This window comes from Macaca nemestrina, chromosome 9 (assembly GCF_043159975.1).
Source record: "Macaca nemestrina isolate mMacNem1 chromosome 9, mMacNem.hap1, whole genome shotgun sequence".
In the NCBI taxonomy this organism is placed as follows: domain Eukaryota; kingdom Metazoa; phylum Chordata; class Mammalia; order Primates; family Cercopithecidae; genus Macaca; species Macaca nemestrina.
This window is the reverse complement of record NC_092133.1, coordinates 128,557,344-128,577,626: the sequence shown is the minus strand read 5'-3', so window position 1 is coordinate 128,577,626 and position 20,283 is coordinate 128,557,344. Positions and strand designations below refer to the sequence as shown.

General features: G+C 46.2%; 1 protein-coding gene across 5 annotated transcripts in view; it reads right to left on the bottom strand.

Annotated features, from left to right (window-relative positions):
* LOC105488203 (family with sequence similarity 171 member A1) overlaps nt 1-20,283 on the bottom strand; it is a 181,668-nt gene that overhangs the window by 73,178 nt on the left and 88,207 nt on the right. For all 5 annotated transcript variants that reach the window (XM_071070441.1, XM_071070442.1, XM_071070440.1 and 2 more), the window contains exons 3-4: nt 12,739-12,831; nt 3,266-3,424 (exon numbers count right to left, since the gene is read on the bottom strand). In XM_071070441.1, coding sequence (XP_070926542.1) covers nt 3,266-3,424; nt 12,739-12,831 — 252 coding nt within the window. The remainder of the gene's footprint in view (nt 1-3,265; nt 3,425-12,738; nt 12,832-20,283) is intronic.

Sequence of the window (20,283 nt, the reverse complement as noted above, 5' to 3'; positions counted from 1 at the left end):
GTGCAGTGGTGCAATCTTGGCTCATTGCAGCCTCCGCCTTTTCAGTTCAAGCAATTTTTCTGCTTCAGCCTCCTGAGTAGCTGGGACTATAGGCACACGCCACCATGCCTGGCTAATTTTTTTTTTCTTTTTTTGTATTTTTAGTAGAGATGAGGTTGGTCAGGCTGGTCTTGAACTCCTGACCTCAAGTGATCCACCCACCTCGGCCTCCCAAAATGCTGGGATTACAGGCGTGAGCCATCACGCCCGGCTGATTCTGCAACAATTCACATTTTGAAGGGCTGAACTATTTTCCGTCTCTTTGTTACGAAACTCCAATTTTACACAGAATACTGAGTTCTATATAGAAAGTGGCTTTCCTTCCTGTTCCACCTGGATGTGGCCTGGCTCCCTTTAAGTCTGCATAAAGACAAGCAGGTGGCAGGCAAATGCAGCGGAATCGTGTTGCGGGGCGGAATACCACTGGCCCAAGCGAGGAGAGGAGCTGTATCACCTTGGGTCATCCACCTGGTCACTTGCCACGTGACAGGTTCTGTTCCGCTGACATTTAAGGTTCTGTTAGGCTCTGTATTCTACCAACTTTGTGGAATTGCAGGAAAAGTCTGCACTTGTCATTTTATTGACTCCTCTCTGTCTTCCTGGAGTTATTAGTGAAAGCAATTTTTGTAAAACCCCTTGGGAACACCACAGAACATTCTGTGCTTTCTCAGCAGCCGGGGGAAGAGTGCAATGCTCTCTGGTGAGAGGAGGGGGTCCCCAGGAGCTAGAAAGAGAAGATGCTTCTCTACTTACAACTCTCGATCCACCCTCTAAACTAAACACCACAGCCTTCATGGTACCCCCAGAAAACAGCCCTTCGGAGCCTTTTCCAGTCTCTTCCGCAGCCTGTTTCTATCCACCTTCACTGAACTCTGGTTATGACTCTAGTCATTTCCTGGATCTTCAGGAGATGAACTTGTGTCATCTCCCAAAGACACATCTGGTCCAGGCACGCTCTCTTTAGGCTGTGAGCTCTTAGACGCCTTTAGTAAAACAGGAGGTAAATGACTGTGGGCAAAAGACAAGCTGTGGGCAAACTGACCCTGGGGGCCGGCACAGAGCTGGTGAGTTATTGAGGTGCCTGTGCTCAAGGGAGCCCAGGTTCCAAGTCCCCGAGGGTGCCTGTGAATTCACTATGGGTGGATGCCTTTGCTGCTAGGTCTCTGAGAAATCCTAGCCATTTCTAGGTCAAGTCATTCATTCTTTCCATGGAAGAGAAGTTTCATGTCACCTTGCAAAGCCCTCTCTCTTCCCTCTGAAATCACGGAATGATTTTAAAATAAAACAAACTCCTCTAAAATCGATAGTTCTGTCTTTGTGTTCTTTTTCTCCCTTTTCTCAGACTGCCTAATTTATTCAAGAGCTACTGGAAGTGGGACACAGAAAAAAATTAATGAGTCCCAAGCACGGAGGCTGTCCCTCCAAGTCAGCGTTTTGTGGATCCTGCACCATTTTGTCCAGGAGGCTGGTAGCTGGTTATGATATTTTAAACCTTTGTTGTTTTTTTTTTGTTTGTTTGTTTTTGAGACAGAGTCTAGATCTGTTGCCCAGGCTGGAGGGCAGTGGCACGATCTCAGCTCACTGCAACCTCCACCTCCCAGGTTCAAGCGATTCTCCTGCCTCAGCTTCCCGAGTAGCTGGGACTACAGGCACCTGCCACCACGCCCAGCTAATTTTTGTATTTTTAGCAGACGCAGCATTTCATCATGTTGGCCAGGCTGGTCTCAAACTCCTGACCTCAAATGATCCATCCACCTTGGCCTCCCAAAGTGCTGGGATTACAGGCATGAGCCACCGCACCTAGCCTTAAACCACTTCTTCACGCTCCCCAAAACAAGACTTTTCTCCCAGACTGGCACATTTCAAGTAATAGTCAACATTTTTTTCCTAATAATGTTTACTTAACATGACAGCTATGCCATCTTTCTGATGACAAAGTACCGACATATTTGCTGACATGTTAATCACATCCTCATCAGCACACAAAAATTAAAGGAGAAACATTCTGGAAAACAGAGGGAAGAAAAATGAGTAACAAATCACCAGGTTGCCTTTATGTCTAACCAGAAACTTATTAACATGCTACAAAATGGATCAAATATTTCAGGTTTAAAAGCTTTTTCAGAATAATCAGTTTATGTAAAGTACTGGAAAATTAAGTGAAATTCAATCCAAGTATCCCTGGGAAATGCAGTAAGTTACTCACCTAGCAGAATGGAACTCAGAACGGCCTTTGATTTAAAATTTTAATGCTGTGATTAGTCGAAAGTGTGGTGGAAAGGAAAGCAGGGTAGACAAGAAAATAATTCAGGACTCCAGAATCCTGACACCTCTTCCACCAGGAGGACTGGGGACCACTCCAGTGCGAAGGGGTCCAGAGAATGGTGCAGTTGGACATAATCAGAGGTGGAAGGTACCTGTCAAGCGTCTTTCTCCGATAAAGAATTATCACCTATTTTCTGGTGGACGGCTTTTAGTTTCTCTGATCTTTTAGCTGTGGCATACCAGAAGAGTGATACTGACCTAGCTGACTTAGAGACCTGCCAGGGGAGGGTGGATTCCAAAGCAAATTCAAAGCCTGGCCACTCTATGCCCAGTTGAGGGCAGAGAGAGCAAGTGCAGAGAAAGAAGCGACGTGGGAAAGAGCTGGGTGGGCATAGATGGCAGAGGGAGGAGGCTCCCATCCTAAGTGGCCCCCATGCTGGTGGGGCACGGAGCCAAGGTATGCCTGTCTCTGAGTTGGACCAAGCGCCACCTCTTCCCCTCCTGGCTGTAGCATGGGTGGGTGGGGTGGTGTGTCTCTACCAGCCCCACCCACCCACAGGCTACCCTCTCAAATGGGGGCTTGTGGCATGAGGCAGAGAGCAGCTGGGCCAAAACCCTTAACTCTGATTTTACACTTAAAAAAAAAATTGCAATTTCAATGACAAGAATTTCTCTGAATTGAATATACTTAGTCCACCAAAGGAGAGCTCAGAGAAGGTGCTTAAGGCAATTGGTAACAGCAGAAAAGCTCGAGGAGACCAACGCGCTAACATGTAATTCTGCAGGGCTTGTACCGATGGAACACAGTTGCAATGCACTTGAACTTGTACCAAGAATTCCCCTTCCGCAACTTCAGTGCCTTTCTCCCACGTAGTGCTGCAACTTCCAATCATACCTAAAATCCACATGTAAAGACGGAAACACAGAAACTCCCACTGAAAAGAGAAAAGACTCCAATTACCTGTTCCATTTCCGTCTAATCCTCGCAAATAAGGAAAACTGTCCACCTCCGAGGGGGAGCTGGCGGCCGTGAGAAACGCGGTCAGGTCACTGTAGCTGGTGTTCTCCGGCAACCTCAGAGCCCTTCTCTGGAAATGAACGCGAGGCTGTGGCCGGGCACCTGCAGAGATTAACCTCTGAGTTACCTCCCCCAGGAGCAGTTTCTGTTTTTAGAAAATGCAAAACCAGGAAGTGCCTCTCCAAGGTTTCAGCACGCCTCCCCCACCCTGCTCCCTCTCACAAGGCCTCCCTTCCCCCATTCATGCAGGACGCAGAGATGTGACAACATGCTATTATGGGGAGAGAAATAATAGCCCATTGTCACATTTGTTTTGACACAGGATGTTATTTAGGTTTTTAACAAAAAGCTTTTTCCAAGTTCTATGTGCAAGCAGTCTTGTCACTGCCCGGCATTTGCCTGTGGATCTGGGTAGCATTTTGGGAAAGTCCATGTAAATAAAACAAGTAGATGACAATTAATCTCTTTACACAAACAATGTAAGAGATACTCTTTGATACTGCTGCAAACCCATCTTTAATCTCCCTGGAAAAATCTGGTTTAACGTCATGAACCAAACTGAAGGAGGGCAAGGGAATTCACTGTGCAACCTTGAAAAGAATTGCACACAATACCCCAGCGGCAATTAACCTTCTCTTTCTGTGGGAGCTGCCATTCGTCATCATCCAGTCTATTCTGGAGGCGTGCTTCCTACTTGTGATGGATTATGTCACAGAATTTATGACGAGACTTTTGAAATGATGCAAAATGATGCTTCTTCACCAAACTCAACTCCTTTGTGTAGGAGGATGGGTTGGGCCGACAGACCCTAGACAGTTGTGTTGTGCCATCATCTGCAGCTTAACTTCGCTCCAAATTTTCTTTTTGAGACGGAGATTTGCTCTTGTTGCCCAGGCTGGAGTGCAGTGGTGACTTCAACTCACTGCAACCTCTGCCTCCCGTTCAAGCGATTCCCCTGCCTCAGCCTCCCAAGTAGCTGGGATACAGGCGCCCACCACCACACCCAGCTAATTTTTAGATTTTTAGTAGAGGCGGGGTTTCACCATGTTGGCCAGGCTGGTCTCGAACTCCTGACCTCATGTGATCCACCCACCTCAGCTTCCCAAAGTGCTGGGATTACAGGCGTGAGCCACCGTGCCCAGCCCAGATGTTGTTTTGATCATAAAACCTGAACTTTTTTTAACCTAATGCTGCAGTAATATTTGCAAGACGTAAAGGTGCTAGGTAATTTTGTGCAAACCTGCCAAAGCATTGTTAAGAGAAATGCTGTAGATCCAACCCCAGGCTTGAGGCAGACCACATTCCACCTGTGCTCCGCTGGGGGTTCCTTCTCCTGGCCCCCTGCTATCCTGCTTCAACAGCCCTGCCCAGAGCCGGTGGGCTTTATCCCCACTCCAGGGTTCCTTTTAACTCTGGATCAAAGAACTTGGAAGGAGTAAATAAGCCTATCTAGACGTGTTCTAGAATAAGGGAGTTTTAGAGCTCCAAGAATCCACTAGTCCAAGCCTCTCTTAAAGGTGACGCCACTGAGGCCCAAAGGAATTCCACAGATTTACGTCTGGGGCAGCCTCTCTTGGCTACATACTGCCTAACTGGCAGGGAGTCACAATGCTCCCTCTTCCTTCTAAAAACTACCAGCTAGACTTCGCCAGGGGCTGGTTCTCCACTCTGTGAAATCCAGGCCCAGGTGTAGAGCCCAGCGAGCAGGTGCCCAAAATCATGGGCGTCCTATCTAACTCCTGTCATCTCTGCTGAAACTAAACAGACATAGACGCTGGTCCAGCTCCAGACCATCAATTCCCTTTCTTTATCCCTAAAACAAACCCACAGCGACACACCAGCCTCTGGGGATCTGGGTATTTTAACATTATTCTATTCTTCTTAGTTTGGTCTTACTTTCCCTCGATGTTACAGAATACTCATGTCTTACTCCTGCCACCTCCTTGGTCTGCGGAGAGTTCAAACTCTTTAGGTACCCCACAAGTGCTGTGTGTCCTGCCAGGGGCAGTCTGTTTCTGGTCCATTCTCCCCCTTGCCCACACACGGCACACAGCTTGCTTTTCTTCTCCCTTTCCACGCTGCCCTCCGGGATGGAAGGTCAAAGCCAGCATTCTTTCTCAACTCCTCATTCTGGATGTTATAACAACATTCATTGCTTCAGTATTTTTTTCAGTGATCAGGAAATATACGTTCTCTACTGGTTTTCAGGCCAAACAATGCTGCTGATAGCATTCACTGAACAAGCCCCTATGTAGAGGCCTGGGTCTCCCACGGTGGAAAAGTAAAGCACACTGCTAATAGGAAGAGAAGAAGAACGGTGAGTCTATATGCAACGGAGCAAAGAGAGGGTCCTGGCAGAGGCAGAAGCTGGGCTGGTGCCCCCAGAACAGGGAAGGAGAAGTGCACCCCTCCAGGCCTTAGGAGGAGCCCCTGTGAGATGGGCTGGCAGAGACCTGTGTGACAGTAATGGGGCACAGAAACCTCCTCCGACTGGACTGAGGGTTGCTGAAAGACAAGGGGAGCCTGGGAATGGGCCCAGGATACATATCCTAGCCAGGACTTACGCGGACTGGCCCGGGACCCAGAGAACCAGAAACCCAGGCTGCTCTCCCCAGCTCTCAGGGCCCTGGTGTCTCACCCCGATCCTCTCCTTTTCGTGCCTTCTCGAGCAAATCAAGTGTTACATGCATTTGGGTGGGAAACACATCTCTCTCCCTTCCCTGCCTCTGCTCCGCCTCTCTCCCCACTTGTGCAGGAGAATTTGGTCCCTGGCCAGACATCCAGGGTCTATCTGCTGGGGCTGGGGGCTGGGGTAGGTAGCAGGCTATGCTGGGGCAGATCCTCACGGAAAGGATACGGCCGCTGCAGCCCGGGACTGGCACGACATGGGTGCCATCCACGAGGGGCCAAACATCCCACCACAAAGCACAGGCGACACCTATGGTGACGAAAATGACGGAAGTAGCACATGAGGAATTTAAGAGTGCAAGCTATGCTAAGCCACGGCACAAATAAAATCGAAAGAGGGTATGCATGGGGTTGGGGGAGCGGTTACATGCTTAAGCCTGCCTTCATGTACTAAAGCTGCTAAATAGTTCTGTACTTCAGAAAGGAATATGATTGGGTGGGGGTGGCAGGGCAGGCAGTGGATAAGCCTGTAGGGCTCCATCCCCATCCCCAAAATACTCAACTCTGGTTTCCCAAAAATACAGGGGTCCCTGCTTCCTCCCGCTGCATTTCTTTCTTTTTTCTTTTCTTTTTTTTGAGATGGAGTCTCACTCTGTTGCCCAGGCTGGAGTGCAGTGGCACAATCTCGACTCACTGCAACCTCTGCCTCCTGGATTCAAACAATTCTCCTGCCTCAGCCTCCTGAGTAGCTAGGATTACAGGTGCCCACCCCCACATCTGGCTAATTTTTGTATTTTTAGTAGAGACGGGGTTTCAACATGTTGACCAGGCTGGTCTCGAACTCCTGACCTCAGGTGATCTGCCCGCCTCAGCCTTCCAACTCTCTGGATTTCAAAAGCTGTTCTTCCCTCTTCTCTTCTGCCCCTAACCACCTCCAAGGTCAATCCGAGCCTCTAATTTAACTTTTGCTTATTCATTGCAAGACTTGCCTCAACCAACTGTTTTTGCCTTTGTCAGCAATCTCTTTCTCTATAGTCTTTTCCTCCTCAACCAACAAAAATACTCCAGTCTAGAACAATAACAAGCAAACATCACTTTAACTCTGTTATCCCCATAAGCGAAAGCCTTCTGTCCTTCCATCAAGCTCCAGTGATGTGGCTTCTACCCACAATGCATGCTGCCCTTGGAGACATCGACTGTATGATCTGCCAACCCCATGACCACAGCTCAGCCTCCATCCTCGTCGACCTCTTCACAATGGCTGACACTGTTTGCCACTCCTGCCCACAATCCCCTTCTTCCTTGGGATTCATGGTGCTGTACTCTGGTTCTCTCCAGTGTCTGCCTGCTGTTTCCTTTACAAGTCCTTCCTTTCTCGTCCTACCTCTGGATGAAACAGCTCCCAGAGGGCTACCACCCATCGCCTCTGCCATTTCTGTGCTTTGCTCACTCCCTGTGGGTTCCCTTTCACTGCTACTGTCTTGGCTGGTACCACCCCCTCTAGCCTTGAATTCTTTTCTAAGCTCCATGCCTGGATTTTCCTCTGCCTTCTAGACACTTCTACCCAGATGCCCATCTGACACTCTAAAATTATCATCTACCTTCTCTCTCACCTAATAATATTCCGGTCTCCCCATCACCCAGTTTTGAGTCTAGGTCACCAACATCATTCTCCCTATCTATCATCCTGCACATTCACTCAAGTGCCAAGACTGGTCAGTCTTCCCTTACCAACATTTCCTGCATCATATTTCTCTCTCTTTTTGCATTCAACAGCATATGTTACCTTATACTGCCTCTCACCTCAACTATTATGAAAGCCTCCTATCCAGGCCATCTGCTTCAGCCTAACTCCCTTTTCATCTACTGACACTGTGACTGTTCAAAGATACTACTCTAATCATGTCCTTTCCCAGCCCAGAAACCACCAACGGATCTCTCCCACTTACCAAATTAACAATGATGACAAAAGCAACAACAAACATGAATAGACCAATATAGACCCAAACTACAACTACACCTCTTCTCTAAGTGAGAGGCATAGATCAGTGCTTTAGAATTTACAAAGTGCATAAATAAAAATATGTTATTTAATATTTACAACACCCCTGTGAAGAAGGAACCCTCTGCTCTCTTTACGGATAATGAACTACAGCTCAAAGAAGTAAATGACTTGCCCAAAGTCATTCTGCTTATAAGAGGTAGAAAGGAATTATTTTAATTCTAACTCTGTATCCCTTCCTAGCATACCATACCTACCTCAAAATAGATGCTCTACTGACTGTCAACCAGTTCTCATCCTCTGGCCAAACAGGACTGCATGACTAAGTCTGATTCTTTCTTTCCTTTTTTTTTTTTTTTTTTTTTTTTTGAGACAAGGTCTTGCTCTGTCACCCAGACTGGAGTACAATGATGCCATCACAGTTCACTGCAGACTTGACCTCCTGGGCTCAAGTGATCTTCCTACCTCAGCCTACCGGGTAGCTGGGACTACAGGCACATGCCACCACACCTGGCTAATTTTTATATTTTTTTGTAGAGATGAGGTTTTGTCATGTTGCCCAGTCTGGGTCTCAAACTCCTAGGCTCAAGTCATCTGCCTGCCACAGCCTTCCAAAGTGCTGGGATTACAGGTGTGAACTACCACACCTGGCCTCTCTGTGTATACACATTCATGCATCTTCATTTCTGAAACTTCTTCCCCTCATCCTATAGCTCATCCAAAATGCATGTCAAAAACTACCTCTTCTATGCAGCCTTTGTTAATCCTACCCTAAGCTCTACTTGAATCTCTCTTGTAGCACTGCTCTATGTCCTGCATTATAATTATTTGTATATTTGTTCACCTGCCTAATGAAGAGCATCATGAGAACATGGGTGGTGGAATCACTTAGCTCCAGGTTTAAATCTTTCCTCTACCACCTTCTAGTTGAGTGATTTGGGCTTCAGGTTCTTTATCTTTAAAATGGGTATGAATCATGCCTGTCTCATAATACGGCTGTTGTGATGTTGGTTCAGAACACATATGGCTGGTGTCTAACAGTGTCTCCTGGATAAGCACTGCTTTCCCATCTCCTCTTCCCATTATAGACTGAAGCTCCTTAAACCAGGTGTTCTGTGAAATGCATGGCACTATGTTCTGCATACAGTTGGTGCTCAATGATACTTATGTGAAGATGGGTTACACCTCGCAACTCACTATGTTCCAGTAATGCTCTGTCTCCATTCCAACTAGATCAGGGGTCCTCCATCTCAGCACCGTTCACATTTTGAGCGAGGTAGTTCTTCGTTTGGGGGGTGTCTCATGCATTGCAGCACGTTTAATTGCATCCCTGACCTCTACCCACTAGATGTCTGTAGCAGCCCCCAAAATATCTCCAGACCTCACAAACTGTCTCTGCGGTGGGGGTGGGGGTGGGGATGGGGAATCACTCCCAATTCTGAACCACTGCACTGTATATCCTGAGCACCTTCACAAAATCCGAATGACTGGCGCTGCGAATCTCCCCGCAATGGGGCTACGACTGCGAAGAGGAGGGGGGAAAGTCTTTGTATTCATGGAACTCAAGAGAGGAGAAGGCATTTCTCTCTCTGTCTCTTTCTGTGTCTTACACTGTTTCTCTATCCGAATCTCTGTTCCTCTCCCAACCTATCATAAGAACAAAGAGGTTTAAAAACAATGCTCATACTAAGTTTTTGGAGGGCGGGATGAAGATTTCTGAGTCAATCCCAGAAGATGAAGTTTAAGGGAAACCAAGGGTTGCCACCTGAGAGGAAAGAAAACGGAAGCCGGACGGTTGCACAGGTTTTCTGTTTTCTGCCCTGGAGCTCTCTTCTAAGATGCCATTTAGCCTCCTTAAACGGATCCGTGAAGACTTGAGCCAGTAATCTGGGGGATAATGATACTTTCTCTTCTTCCCTGAATCAGAGTCAAGGAAATCTCTTCTTAGAGCTTTCATCACCTCTTGATGAGTTTATCACACCATCCTTCTTTTCTTACATGTTTAACTCCCTAAAACATCAATAACATTCATTACCCTAAAAAAGAAAAGGGTCGAGAAGGGAGTCACGGAAATGGCTTGATTATCATAGTGTTTTAAGTGCTAGAATAAGAGGGTAATGATGAAACTACAAGATAAACTTCAAGAGAGAGAGTGGCCAGCTGCCCAGGAGAAAAGAAGTTCCCGGGCTGGTATCTGTGAACTGTGTCTTGAAGGTTGAGAGGCAGAGAAGTGACAGCATCTATAAAGGGGCACAGATAGAGAAAGTCTAGCATGTCTGGGGAAGTGAAGGAACTCTCTGTGAGTTACGTGGGTTCCAGGGGCAGATGGAGAGACTTAGGAAAAACTTGGTAAGTCCCGATCAAGAGTTTGAGGCCGGGTGTGGTGGCTCATTCTTGTAATCCCAGTGCTTTAGGAGGCTGAGGCAGGAGGAATGCTTGAGGCCAGGAGTTTCAGAATAGCCTGGGCAACATAGTCAGACCCCATCTCTACAAAAAATTTCAAAAATTAGCTGGGTGTGGTGGCACATGCCTGAAGTCCAAGCTACTCTGGAGGCACAGGCAAGAGAATCATTTGAGCCTGGGAGTTTGAGGCTACAGTGAGTTATGATTACACTGCTGCACTCCAGCCCATGCAACAGAGTAAGATCCTGTCAATGAATCAATCAATCAATGAGTTTGGACTTGCGTGGGCCCGCAGGGGAGAGTGAATGGGAGTTACTGGTATGGAAGTGAAAGATTCCGATTTGTTTTTGCCCAATTCTGACAGCAGGTGGAGTATGGCCGTGGGTGCAGAGAGTCTGATGTCAGAGTGATTAGGCAGGAGGTTGCTATGAAATTATTTAAGTGAGAAATGCTCCAGATAAAGACAGCAGCTCTGGGGGTCCTCACAGAAAAGGCAGCTGGAGTGGAAAGCGATTTTTGAAATAAGAGATAGGCAGCGCAGGAAGAACCCAGGAAAGAGATTGAGAAGCAATGAATGGAGAGACGGCCAGAGAAAGGATGAAGACATCCAGGAAGGTGGGACCGGATAGGGTGGTGAAGCCGCAGGGAAGTCAGGAAGGAGAAGTGGCCACTAGGTCATGTAACTCTAGCTCTGCTGAGCTCAGCAAGAGGGATTTCTAAAGATCATGTGAGGCAGCGTAAAAGGGAGTTTAAAGACATGTGCATGGTGAGGGGAGGTATCTCCAAGGTTCGGGAGAAGATTGTGACTTGAAGGAGAAATAGGGCTTAAGAAGGGTTTTGATCTGAATAGCAAAGCCTTCAGTGATTTTGAGAGCTGAGAAAGAACTAGAAGAGATGAAAGACTCAGCATAAATGCGGGGAGGTGTGAGAGGACGCGATAAGGAATGGGCTCCAATGAGAATCTGAAGGGGTTCACAGTGGGGCAGAGAAACTGCAGGAGGACACCATCATGTCCTCTTAAGAAAGGGGGAGGAGGCATCAGAGAAATGCAGATCAAAACCACAATGAGATACCATCTCACACCAGTAAGAATGGCGATCATTAAAAAGTCAGGAAACAACAGGTGCTGGAGAGGCTGTGGAGAAATAGGAACACTTTTACACTGTTGGTGGGACTGTAAACTAGTTCAACCATTGTGGAAGACGGTGTGGCGATTCTCAAGGATCTAGAACTAGAAATACCATATGACCCAGCTATCCCATTACTGGGTATATACCCAAAGGATTATAAATCATGCTGCTATAAGACACATGCACACATATGTTTATTGCGGCACTATTCACAATAGCAAAGACTTGGAACCAACCCAAATGTCCATCAGTGACAGACTGGATTAAGAAAATGTAGCAAATATACACCACGGAATACTATGCAGCTATAAAAAGGATGAGTTCATGTCCTTTGTAGGGACATGGATGCAGCTGGAAACCATCCTTCTCAGCAAACTATCACAAGAACAGAAAACCAAACACCGCATGTTCTCACTCATAGATGGGAACTGAACAATGAGAATACTTGGACACAGGAGGGGGAACATCACACATCGGGGCCTGCTGTGGGGTGGGGGGAGCGGGGAGGGATTACATTAGGAGATATACCTAATGTAAATGACGAGTTAATGGGTGCAGCACACCAACATGGCACATGTATACAGACGTAACAAACCTGCATGTTGCGCACATGTACCCTAGAACTTAAAGTATGATTAAAAAATAAATAAATAATTAATTAATAAGTGAATTCCATATAAGAATTTTTTTTTTTTTTTTTTGAGATGAAGTCTCACTCTGTCACCTAGGCTGGAGTGCAGTGGTGTGATCTTGGATTACTGCAACCTCCACCTCCAAGGTTTAAGCGATTCTCCTGCCTCAGCCTCCAAAGTAGCTGGGAATACAGGCATGTGCCAGCATGCCTGGCTAAGTTTGTTGTTGTTGCTTTTTTTTTTTTTGTATTTTTAGTAGAGATGGTGTTTCATCATATTGGCCAGGTTGGTCTCCAATGCCTGACCTCAAATGATCCACCCACCTCGGCTTCCCAAAGTGCTGGGATGACAGGCATGAGCCGTAGTATTTTAGTAGGTGGCGCAAAACTGACTGTTGTTTCTCTTTTTAATTATTAAACATACCAAAAATAATGAAAAGAGTAAATTTCAAATGTCTCACTATAAAAAATGTTAGGTAAGCGGGGTGATAGATGGGTTAATGTGCTTGATTTAATCAATCCACCTTGTATACAGACATCACATCACACTGTACACCATAAACATATACAATAATGCATCCGTCAAAAATAACAATAAAAACTGAAAAAATATTAAACATACCTTGGAATCCTGATACTATTTGGACGACATCTTCATATACCATTAGAGTGGCAGAGCGTTCTGGAAGCAGGCCAAGGCTCAGAGAAGAAAATACTGCAGGAAAAAGAAATGGATAGAAGGGGATTTTATATTTACTTTTAAGTGCCCACTCTAATTTTCGGGATACTCTGCAGTTTTTGTATTTTCTGATTTCAAATCAATTAATAAGATTAATTTTTAGTTAGATTAGCAAAAGATCTTCAAAATGCTACAAGTATATTGCAATATCTCATATAACAATTACTTGCCCTACAATGGTCAACTTTTTGCATTTGTTAGAAGTTTTCTTTTTTTTTTTCTTTTTTCCAAGACAGAGTCTTGCTCTGTCGCCCAGGCTGGAATGCAGTGGCGCGATCTCAGCTCACTCTAACCTCCGCCTCCCAGGTTCAAGCGATTCTCCTGCCTCAGCCTTCCGAGTAGCGGAGATGACAGGCACCTGCCACCATGCCCTGCTAATTTTTGTAGTTTTGGTAGAGAAAGGGTTTCACTGTGTTGGTGAGGCTGGTCTCGAACTCCTGACCTTGTGATCCACCGGCCTTGGCCTCCCAAAGTGTTGGGATTATAGGCGTGAGCCACTGCACCCAGTCAGAAGTTTTCAGTAAAGTAACTAAGCCTCTTCACATTAGGAGTATATGAAAGTTATCATGTATACACTACATGAATTTAGAATATATAATGTTAGATGTTAACATTAAGAATGGCTTTAAAAATATGTGTCTAGGTTAATGTGTACCTCATGGTAAAAGAATATTCCCTCAACCCTGGGAACTAATAACATGATAGAAACTGTGCTTTTCATTTTTATTTTTTTGAGACAGGGTCTCACTCTGTCACTCAGGCTGGAGTGCAGTAGCACAGTTAGAGCTCACTGCAGCCTCGACCTCCCAGGCTCAAGTATCCCTGTTGCCTTAGTCTCTCAAATAGCTGGGACCATGGGCGTGCACCACTGCACCCAGCTAATTTTTAAAATTTTTTGTAGAGATGGGGTCTCCCTATGTTGCCCAGGTTAGTCTCAAACTCCTGGGCTCAAGCAATCCTTCCACCTTTGCCCTCCAAAGTCCTGGGATTATAGGCGGGAGCCACTGCACCTAGCCAAGTTATGCTATTTTAAAATTCTTGCTTAAGTAACTGGATTTCTAAAAAATTTTAGAAACCCCACAAATTTCTGGGTAAAACATATGAATTTAAGAGAAAAACAAATAAATGCATTATAGAATAATAATCATCACTCACATTACTGAATCTTTACTAACAGGCCAAACATTATCCTAAGTGCTTTAATTTCAGTAATTTATTTAAGCCTCAAAACAGCTCTATGAAGTAGGCATTATTATTATTATTTTTGAGACAGAGTTTCATTCTTGTTGCCCAGGCTGGAGAGCAATGGCGTGATCTCGGCTCACTGCAACCTCCGCCTCCCAGGTTCAAGTGATTCTCTGGCCTCAGCCTCCTGAGTAGCTGGGATTAGAGGCACCTGCCACCATGCCCAGCTAATTTTTAAAAAAAATATTTTTAGTAGAGACAAGGTTTCACCACGTTGGCCAGGCTGGTTTCAGACTCCTGACCTCAAGTGATCCATCTGCCTTGGCCTCCCCAAGTGCTAGGATTACAGGCATCAGCCAACGTGCCCGGCACCTGAAGTAGGTATTATTAACACGCCCATTTCACAGGTAAGGAAACAGGTTTATAGATGAGGAAGTAACTCGCCCAATATCCCACAGCTAATAAATGCCAGGGCTAGGATTTAAACTCTGGAGTTCTCAACCACTCTGAGACATGGAAAAGTTGGCCTAGAGAGGTAAACGACGTTCTGGGAAAACATCAGGATCTAGAAGGTAAGTGCTAAGACGATCAGTCACTTCACAGTGCTGGCTCTTTTTTTTTTTTTTTTGAGATGGAGTTTCGTTCTTGTTACCCAGGCTGGAGTGCAGTGGTACAATCTTGGCTCACTGCAGCCTCTGCCTCCCATGTTCAAGCGATTCTCCTGCCTCAGCCTCCTGAGTAGCTGCAATTACAGGCGTGCATCACCATGCCTAGCTAATTGTGTATTTTTAGTAGTGATGGAGTTTCGCCACGTTGGCCAGGCTGGTCTTGAACTCCTGGCCTCAAGTGATCTGACCGCCTCGGCCTCCCAAAGTGCTGGGATTACAGGCATGGGCCACCGTGCCCGGTCAAGCAGTGCTGGCTCTTAATAGTGCCATAGGGCACCAGTGAGTTGGCTGTGGATGTGACCTCTTTTCACTCATCCTCCACACAGTCAGTTTATTTAGCTATCATCATATACAAGGCTCAGATCTACATCCTGGGTGGAACACAGCAGTGTTAGAAGCAGCCTGTGCCTTCAAGAGTTATGCATTGCAAGGGGACTAGACTTGAAACAAATAGCTGTATGACAAGCAGAATGGGACAGATACCAGGAAAAAGACAAGAATAGCACCTTGGTGATGCAGAAACAGCCTGGGAGTTCCTTGAATATTAAACACAGAGTGACCCCATGACCCAGCAATTCCACTCCTAGGTATAAACCCGAGAACTGAAAACCTACGTTCATATAGCAACTCACACATCAATGTTTGCAGCAGCATTATCCGTAACAGCTGAAAAGTGGAGACAACACACATAAATGTCTATTGGCTGGTGAATGGATCAAGTGTGGTGTTGTCTATATGAGGGAATATTATTCACCCGTGAAAGGGAAGGTGGTACTGCCACATGCTACAATGTGGATGAATCTTGAAAACATCAGGCGAAGTGAAAGATGCCAGACACAAAAGGCCACGTACTCCAAGATTCCAGTTATATGGATGTGCAGAATAAGCAAATCTAGAGAGACAGAGGGGAGATTAGTGGTTGCCAGGGGCTGGGATGTGTGAGAAAGGGTGAGTCAGTGCTAATGGGTACGGAGTTTTAGGGGTGAGGAAATATTCCGCAATTAGTCATTGCTGCATGAGCATGTCGTAGGTAAACTATTACCAGCGATCCTTTCATCTAAGGGCACAGGGCACCTCCTGGCGAGGAGGAAAGGGCAGGATTGTCCTAGCAGATGCTGCTGGTAGGAAGCAGCACACCTCAAAACCCAGGCTGGGGTTACACTCCATGCCCTCCTAAGTGAGGATGCCTGGGCCTTCCTGCTCCATTCCAGAGCTCCCGTGGCAACTGCCGACATTTACAAGGCCCTGACCACCTCTGAGCTGACCGGTGTGGGGGGCTCGGAGCTCCAAAATCACCTGTGATCATCCCCTGAGAGGTGCGTGACCATTGCAGTGTGTTTTGAAAATATTTCTCACCTAAAATATTTGGTACTTTCATATATAAGGCAGCTGCTCTGGCAAATTGTTTCTCAGACCTTATTTCCTAAAGGAGAAAAAAATGATTTATCATTTTACTTTTTTAGACTGTTTCTTTGAATTCTAAAACACATGATTTCTTGTAACAAGCCTGGTACCGGCAGGGACTTCCCGGGGCAGAGGACAGGGACTAGGGATGCAATCAACGCAGTGCCCAGGTGGGTGGAGGCAGCAGAGAGATGGAGATCCCTGGGTAATGCTGCTTTTTTCGCATCATAGAGAGGAAGCTGATTGATGTCTGGAGGTGCTCTTCACACCAAGTAGATTTTTTTTTTTTTTTTTTTTTTGATACCTAGAGGGGAAGGAACATCTCATTCTACCCGGGACGGGCAGGAAGATTTCCTAAGGCAGAAAACAGTCTGGCTGGGCTTTATGAGATAAAAGAAAAGTTTGCCGGCTTGGTGCGGTGGCTCATGCCTGTAATCTCAGCACTTTAGGAGGCCAAGGCGGGCGGATCACAAGGTCAAGAGATCGAGACCATCCTGGCCAACATGACGAAACCCGGTCTCTGCTAAAAATACAAAAATTAGCTGAGCGTGGTGGCGGGCACCTGTAGTCCTAGCTACTTGGCAGGCTGAGGCAGGAGAATCGCTTGAACTTGGGAGGTGGAAGTTGCAGTGAGCCAAGATCGCGCCACTGTACTCCAGCCTGGTGACAGAGTGAGATTCCGTCTCAAAACAAAAACAAAACTTAGCCGGGTGTAGTGGCGCGCACCTGTAATCCCAGCTACTTGGGATGGTGAGGCAGGAGAATCACTTGAACCCAGGAAGCAGAGGTTGTAGTGAGCTGAGATCGCGCCACTGCACTCCAGCCTGAGTGACAGAGTGAGACTCCATCTCAAAAAAAAAAAAAAAAAAGAAGACAAGTTTGCCAAGAGAACAATGCAGACAAACACAGACAGGTAGAAATGCCAGACTCCTTCCCAGAATGACACATTGCCCAGGGTGGCCGACCATGACATACGGAAGGGGGAGGTGGCCAGGGGAGGAGGCTCTGTCACGTTTACTTCACCCTGAGGCCATCGAAGGATTTTAGGCAGGTACATATTTTAATACACAAACTGGACATATATATTTTAATACATGAATGCTCAGTCATACTGTGGGTGGTCTGAGGGGTAGAACAACCTGGCTGGAGGCCATTGCCATAGTCCTGGACCATCACTAAGGACCTGGGCCAGGGCGATGGCTGCAGAGACAGCAATAATTAAGATGGAGAATGACAGCCTTTAGTGGATGGATTGCATCTCCTATGGCAAAGTTTATTCTTGCCTGCCTGCCACAGACGGAGGGTATTTTCCTTACGCTGGGCTCCTCCCTCTCCTCCCTTCCTTGAAAGCGAAAAAAACCTCAAAACATCCTCCAGGAACTATTGTTAAGGATGAAACAGGAAATGCATTTCCGGGTTTCATAAGAATGCTCATGTACACACAAGCGGTGTGCTGCACACATGTGGGAAAGAAGGCATTTTTTAGTTTCAAATTTTCAACATATTTTAGAAGAGGCTCCCAGCTCTTCTTGCTTCCTTGTCCAGCTATCTGAAATACCAGAAGTGTTAGTCTTCACCTCCAAAAAGACGCACAAAAGCAAATTGACTCTGCTTTTCACAATAGGCTAAATTTTATTGTCTAAATTTTGGAGATGCTTCCTGTTAAGTTCTAGTTAAGAGTATAACATGGTTTGGATCTGTGTCCCTGCCCAAATCTCATGTCGAATTGTAACTCCCAGTGTTGGAGGTGGGGCCCGATGGGACGTGATTGGATCATGGGGGCAGTTTCTCATGAATGGTTTAGCACCATCTTCTGGTGCTATTCTTGTGATCGTGAGTGAGTTCTCACGAGATCTAGTTGTTTAAAGGTGTGTAGCACCTTTACCCTCTCTCCCTCCTGCTCTGGCCATGTGAAATGTCTCACTCCCCCTTTGCCTTCTGCAATGATTGGAAGCTTCCTGAAGCCTCCCCAGAAGCAGAAGATGCCATTCCTCCTGTATGTCCTCCAGAACTGTGGGCCAGTTACACCTCTTTTCTTTATAAATTACTCAGTCTCAGGTATTTCTTTATAGTGGACTAATACAGAGTATCTTTATTATATTGAAAAGGCAAGCACAGAAAAATAATCAAAGACATGGGAAAATTCTTAGGAATTATTTAGAGCAATTAACTGGATTTCAGAAACAAACACAAACTCAGAAAGTGTTGATGGGCCGATATGTGTGGGGCCAGCCAGGGGTGGGCAGGCCTGGGACCCAGGTGTCTTCACGTCTTGTCCAAAACTCAATGAAACTTCATTATTCCTGTGACTTGACTCATTTGTAATAGTACAGATATCAGCCGGGCACAGTGGCTCATGCCTGTAATCCCAGCACTTTGGGAGGCCGAGGTAGGTGGATCACCTGAGGTCAGGAGTTCAAGACCAGCCTGGCCAACATGGCAAAACCCCATCTCCACTAAAAATACAAAATTAGCAGGGCGTGGTAGTGCGTTCCTATAATCTCAGCTACTCGGGAGGCTGAGGCAAGAGAATTCTTGAACCTGGGAGGTGGAGATCGCAGTGAGCCAAGATCACACCACTGCACTCCAGCCTGGGCGACAGAATGAGACTCTGTCTCAAAAAATAAAAAAATAAAAAAACGGTATGATGGGAATGGTTTTTCTCAAAAGACCATGTTAACAGAGTCAAAATGAATGTGATCAAAACGCAGTAGCTGCTCATTATTCACCAATTCTGTATTTGTAAACCTCCCTATTTGCTAAAGCTTATTTGTAACTCCCAGATGTATTCAGGGTCCAGCTTTTCACGTTTTTAAGCATTCTGTTGGTGATTTTGCTATTTACTTATTTATTTTTAGAGACAGTCTCGCTGTGTCACCCTGGCTGGAGTGCAGTGGCTCCATCCCAGCTCACTGCAGCCTCCACATCCTGGATTCCAGCTCCTCTCGCCTCAGCCTCCAGAGTTGCTGGGATTACAGGCTGATTCCACCGTTTCAAATGACCCCTAGCGTAGTGCTCTCTAATATTCCTAAGCAGGAGAAGGTTGTGACTGTGCCTTATGGAGAAAACACGTGTGTTCCATCAGCTTTGTTGGGGCATGAGTTATGGTGCTACGGGCTGAGTCCAATGCTAATGAATCAACAATCTACATATCAAATAAGATTTCTTTAAACAAAGACAACATAAAACAAAGGCATGTACTATTGATCAGCTCATGAAAACGCTGTGACCAGAGGCTCACAGGAACCCAGCCCTGCATTTCCCTTGTAGCAGTGGTTCAGCAGTATTTGCTCACTCCATGTTTGAGGTGGCTGTGGACCATAACTACTGCGAACAACGAGAATTGACTGATGACCTTTGTGCAGCTGTTCTCCTGAAACAGGCAGAGACAGCCTAAATGTCCCTCAGTGATTTCCAGTGACTTCTCAGCATGGATGATGGGAGTGTCAAATGCTTCCTTTATTTTAATTTATTTTATTATTTTTTGAGACAGGGTCTTGTTCTGTCACCCAGGCTGGAGTGCAGTGGCACCATCTCAGCTCACTGCAGCCTCGACTCCAACATTCCCTTGGATGTAACCTAGTAAAGGCCACCTGTCCTGTTGTGCAGGCCCTCCTGGGGTCCTGTCGCAGGTCCACTGCCCTCCACTCTCTGCTGGAGCTCATAGTTAACACTGATGATGAGCCAAACTAAACCTCTAGCCCAGATCTCTCTCTTGAACCCCAAGTTCATTTCAAACTAAATGCCAAAAATCCTCACTTGGAGTCTCCGCGGCAATTTCAACTAAATATACCCTAAACTTAGCATACAATCAATGACCCCGACACCCGTTCCTCTCCTCCCATTTCCCCAGGCTCCATGCATCTTTGCCTAAGCCTGAAGCTTGGGAAGAGGGAGTCACAGAGGGAGGGAGGAAGGGAGGATACTTCTTTAATCCACGACGTCAGCGTAGTCAACTTTGGGAAAACGTGGTGTAGCCAGTTCCCCAACTCCACAGCTTGCCCCTGCCGGGACCACCTGCTCTACCACCAGCCAAAACCTGAGGTCCAACTCACATTCCTTCTATTTCATCCTTTTCCTTCCCTCTCTCCTGTCCATTCTCCACGACCTGTTTAATATCTCTCAGGTTTGTCCCCTTTTCTTAAGAACTCTCCTAGATGATCTCCATTGT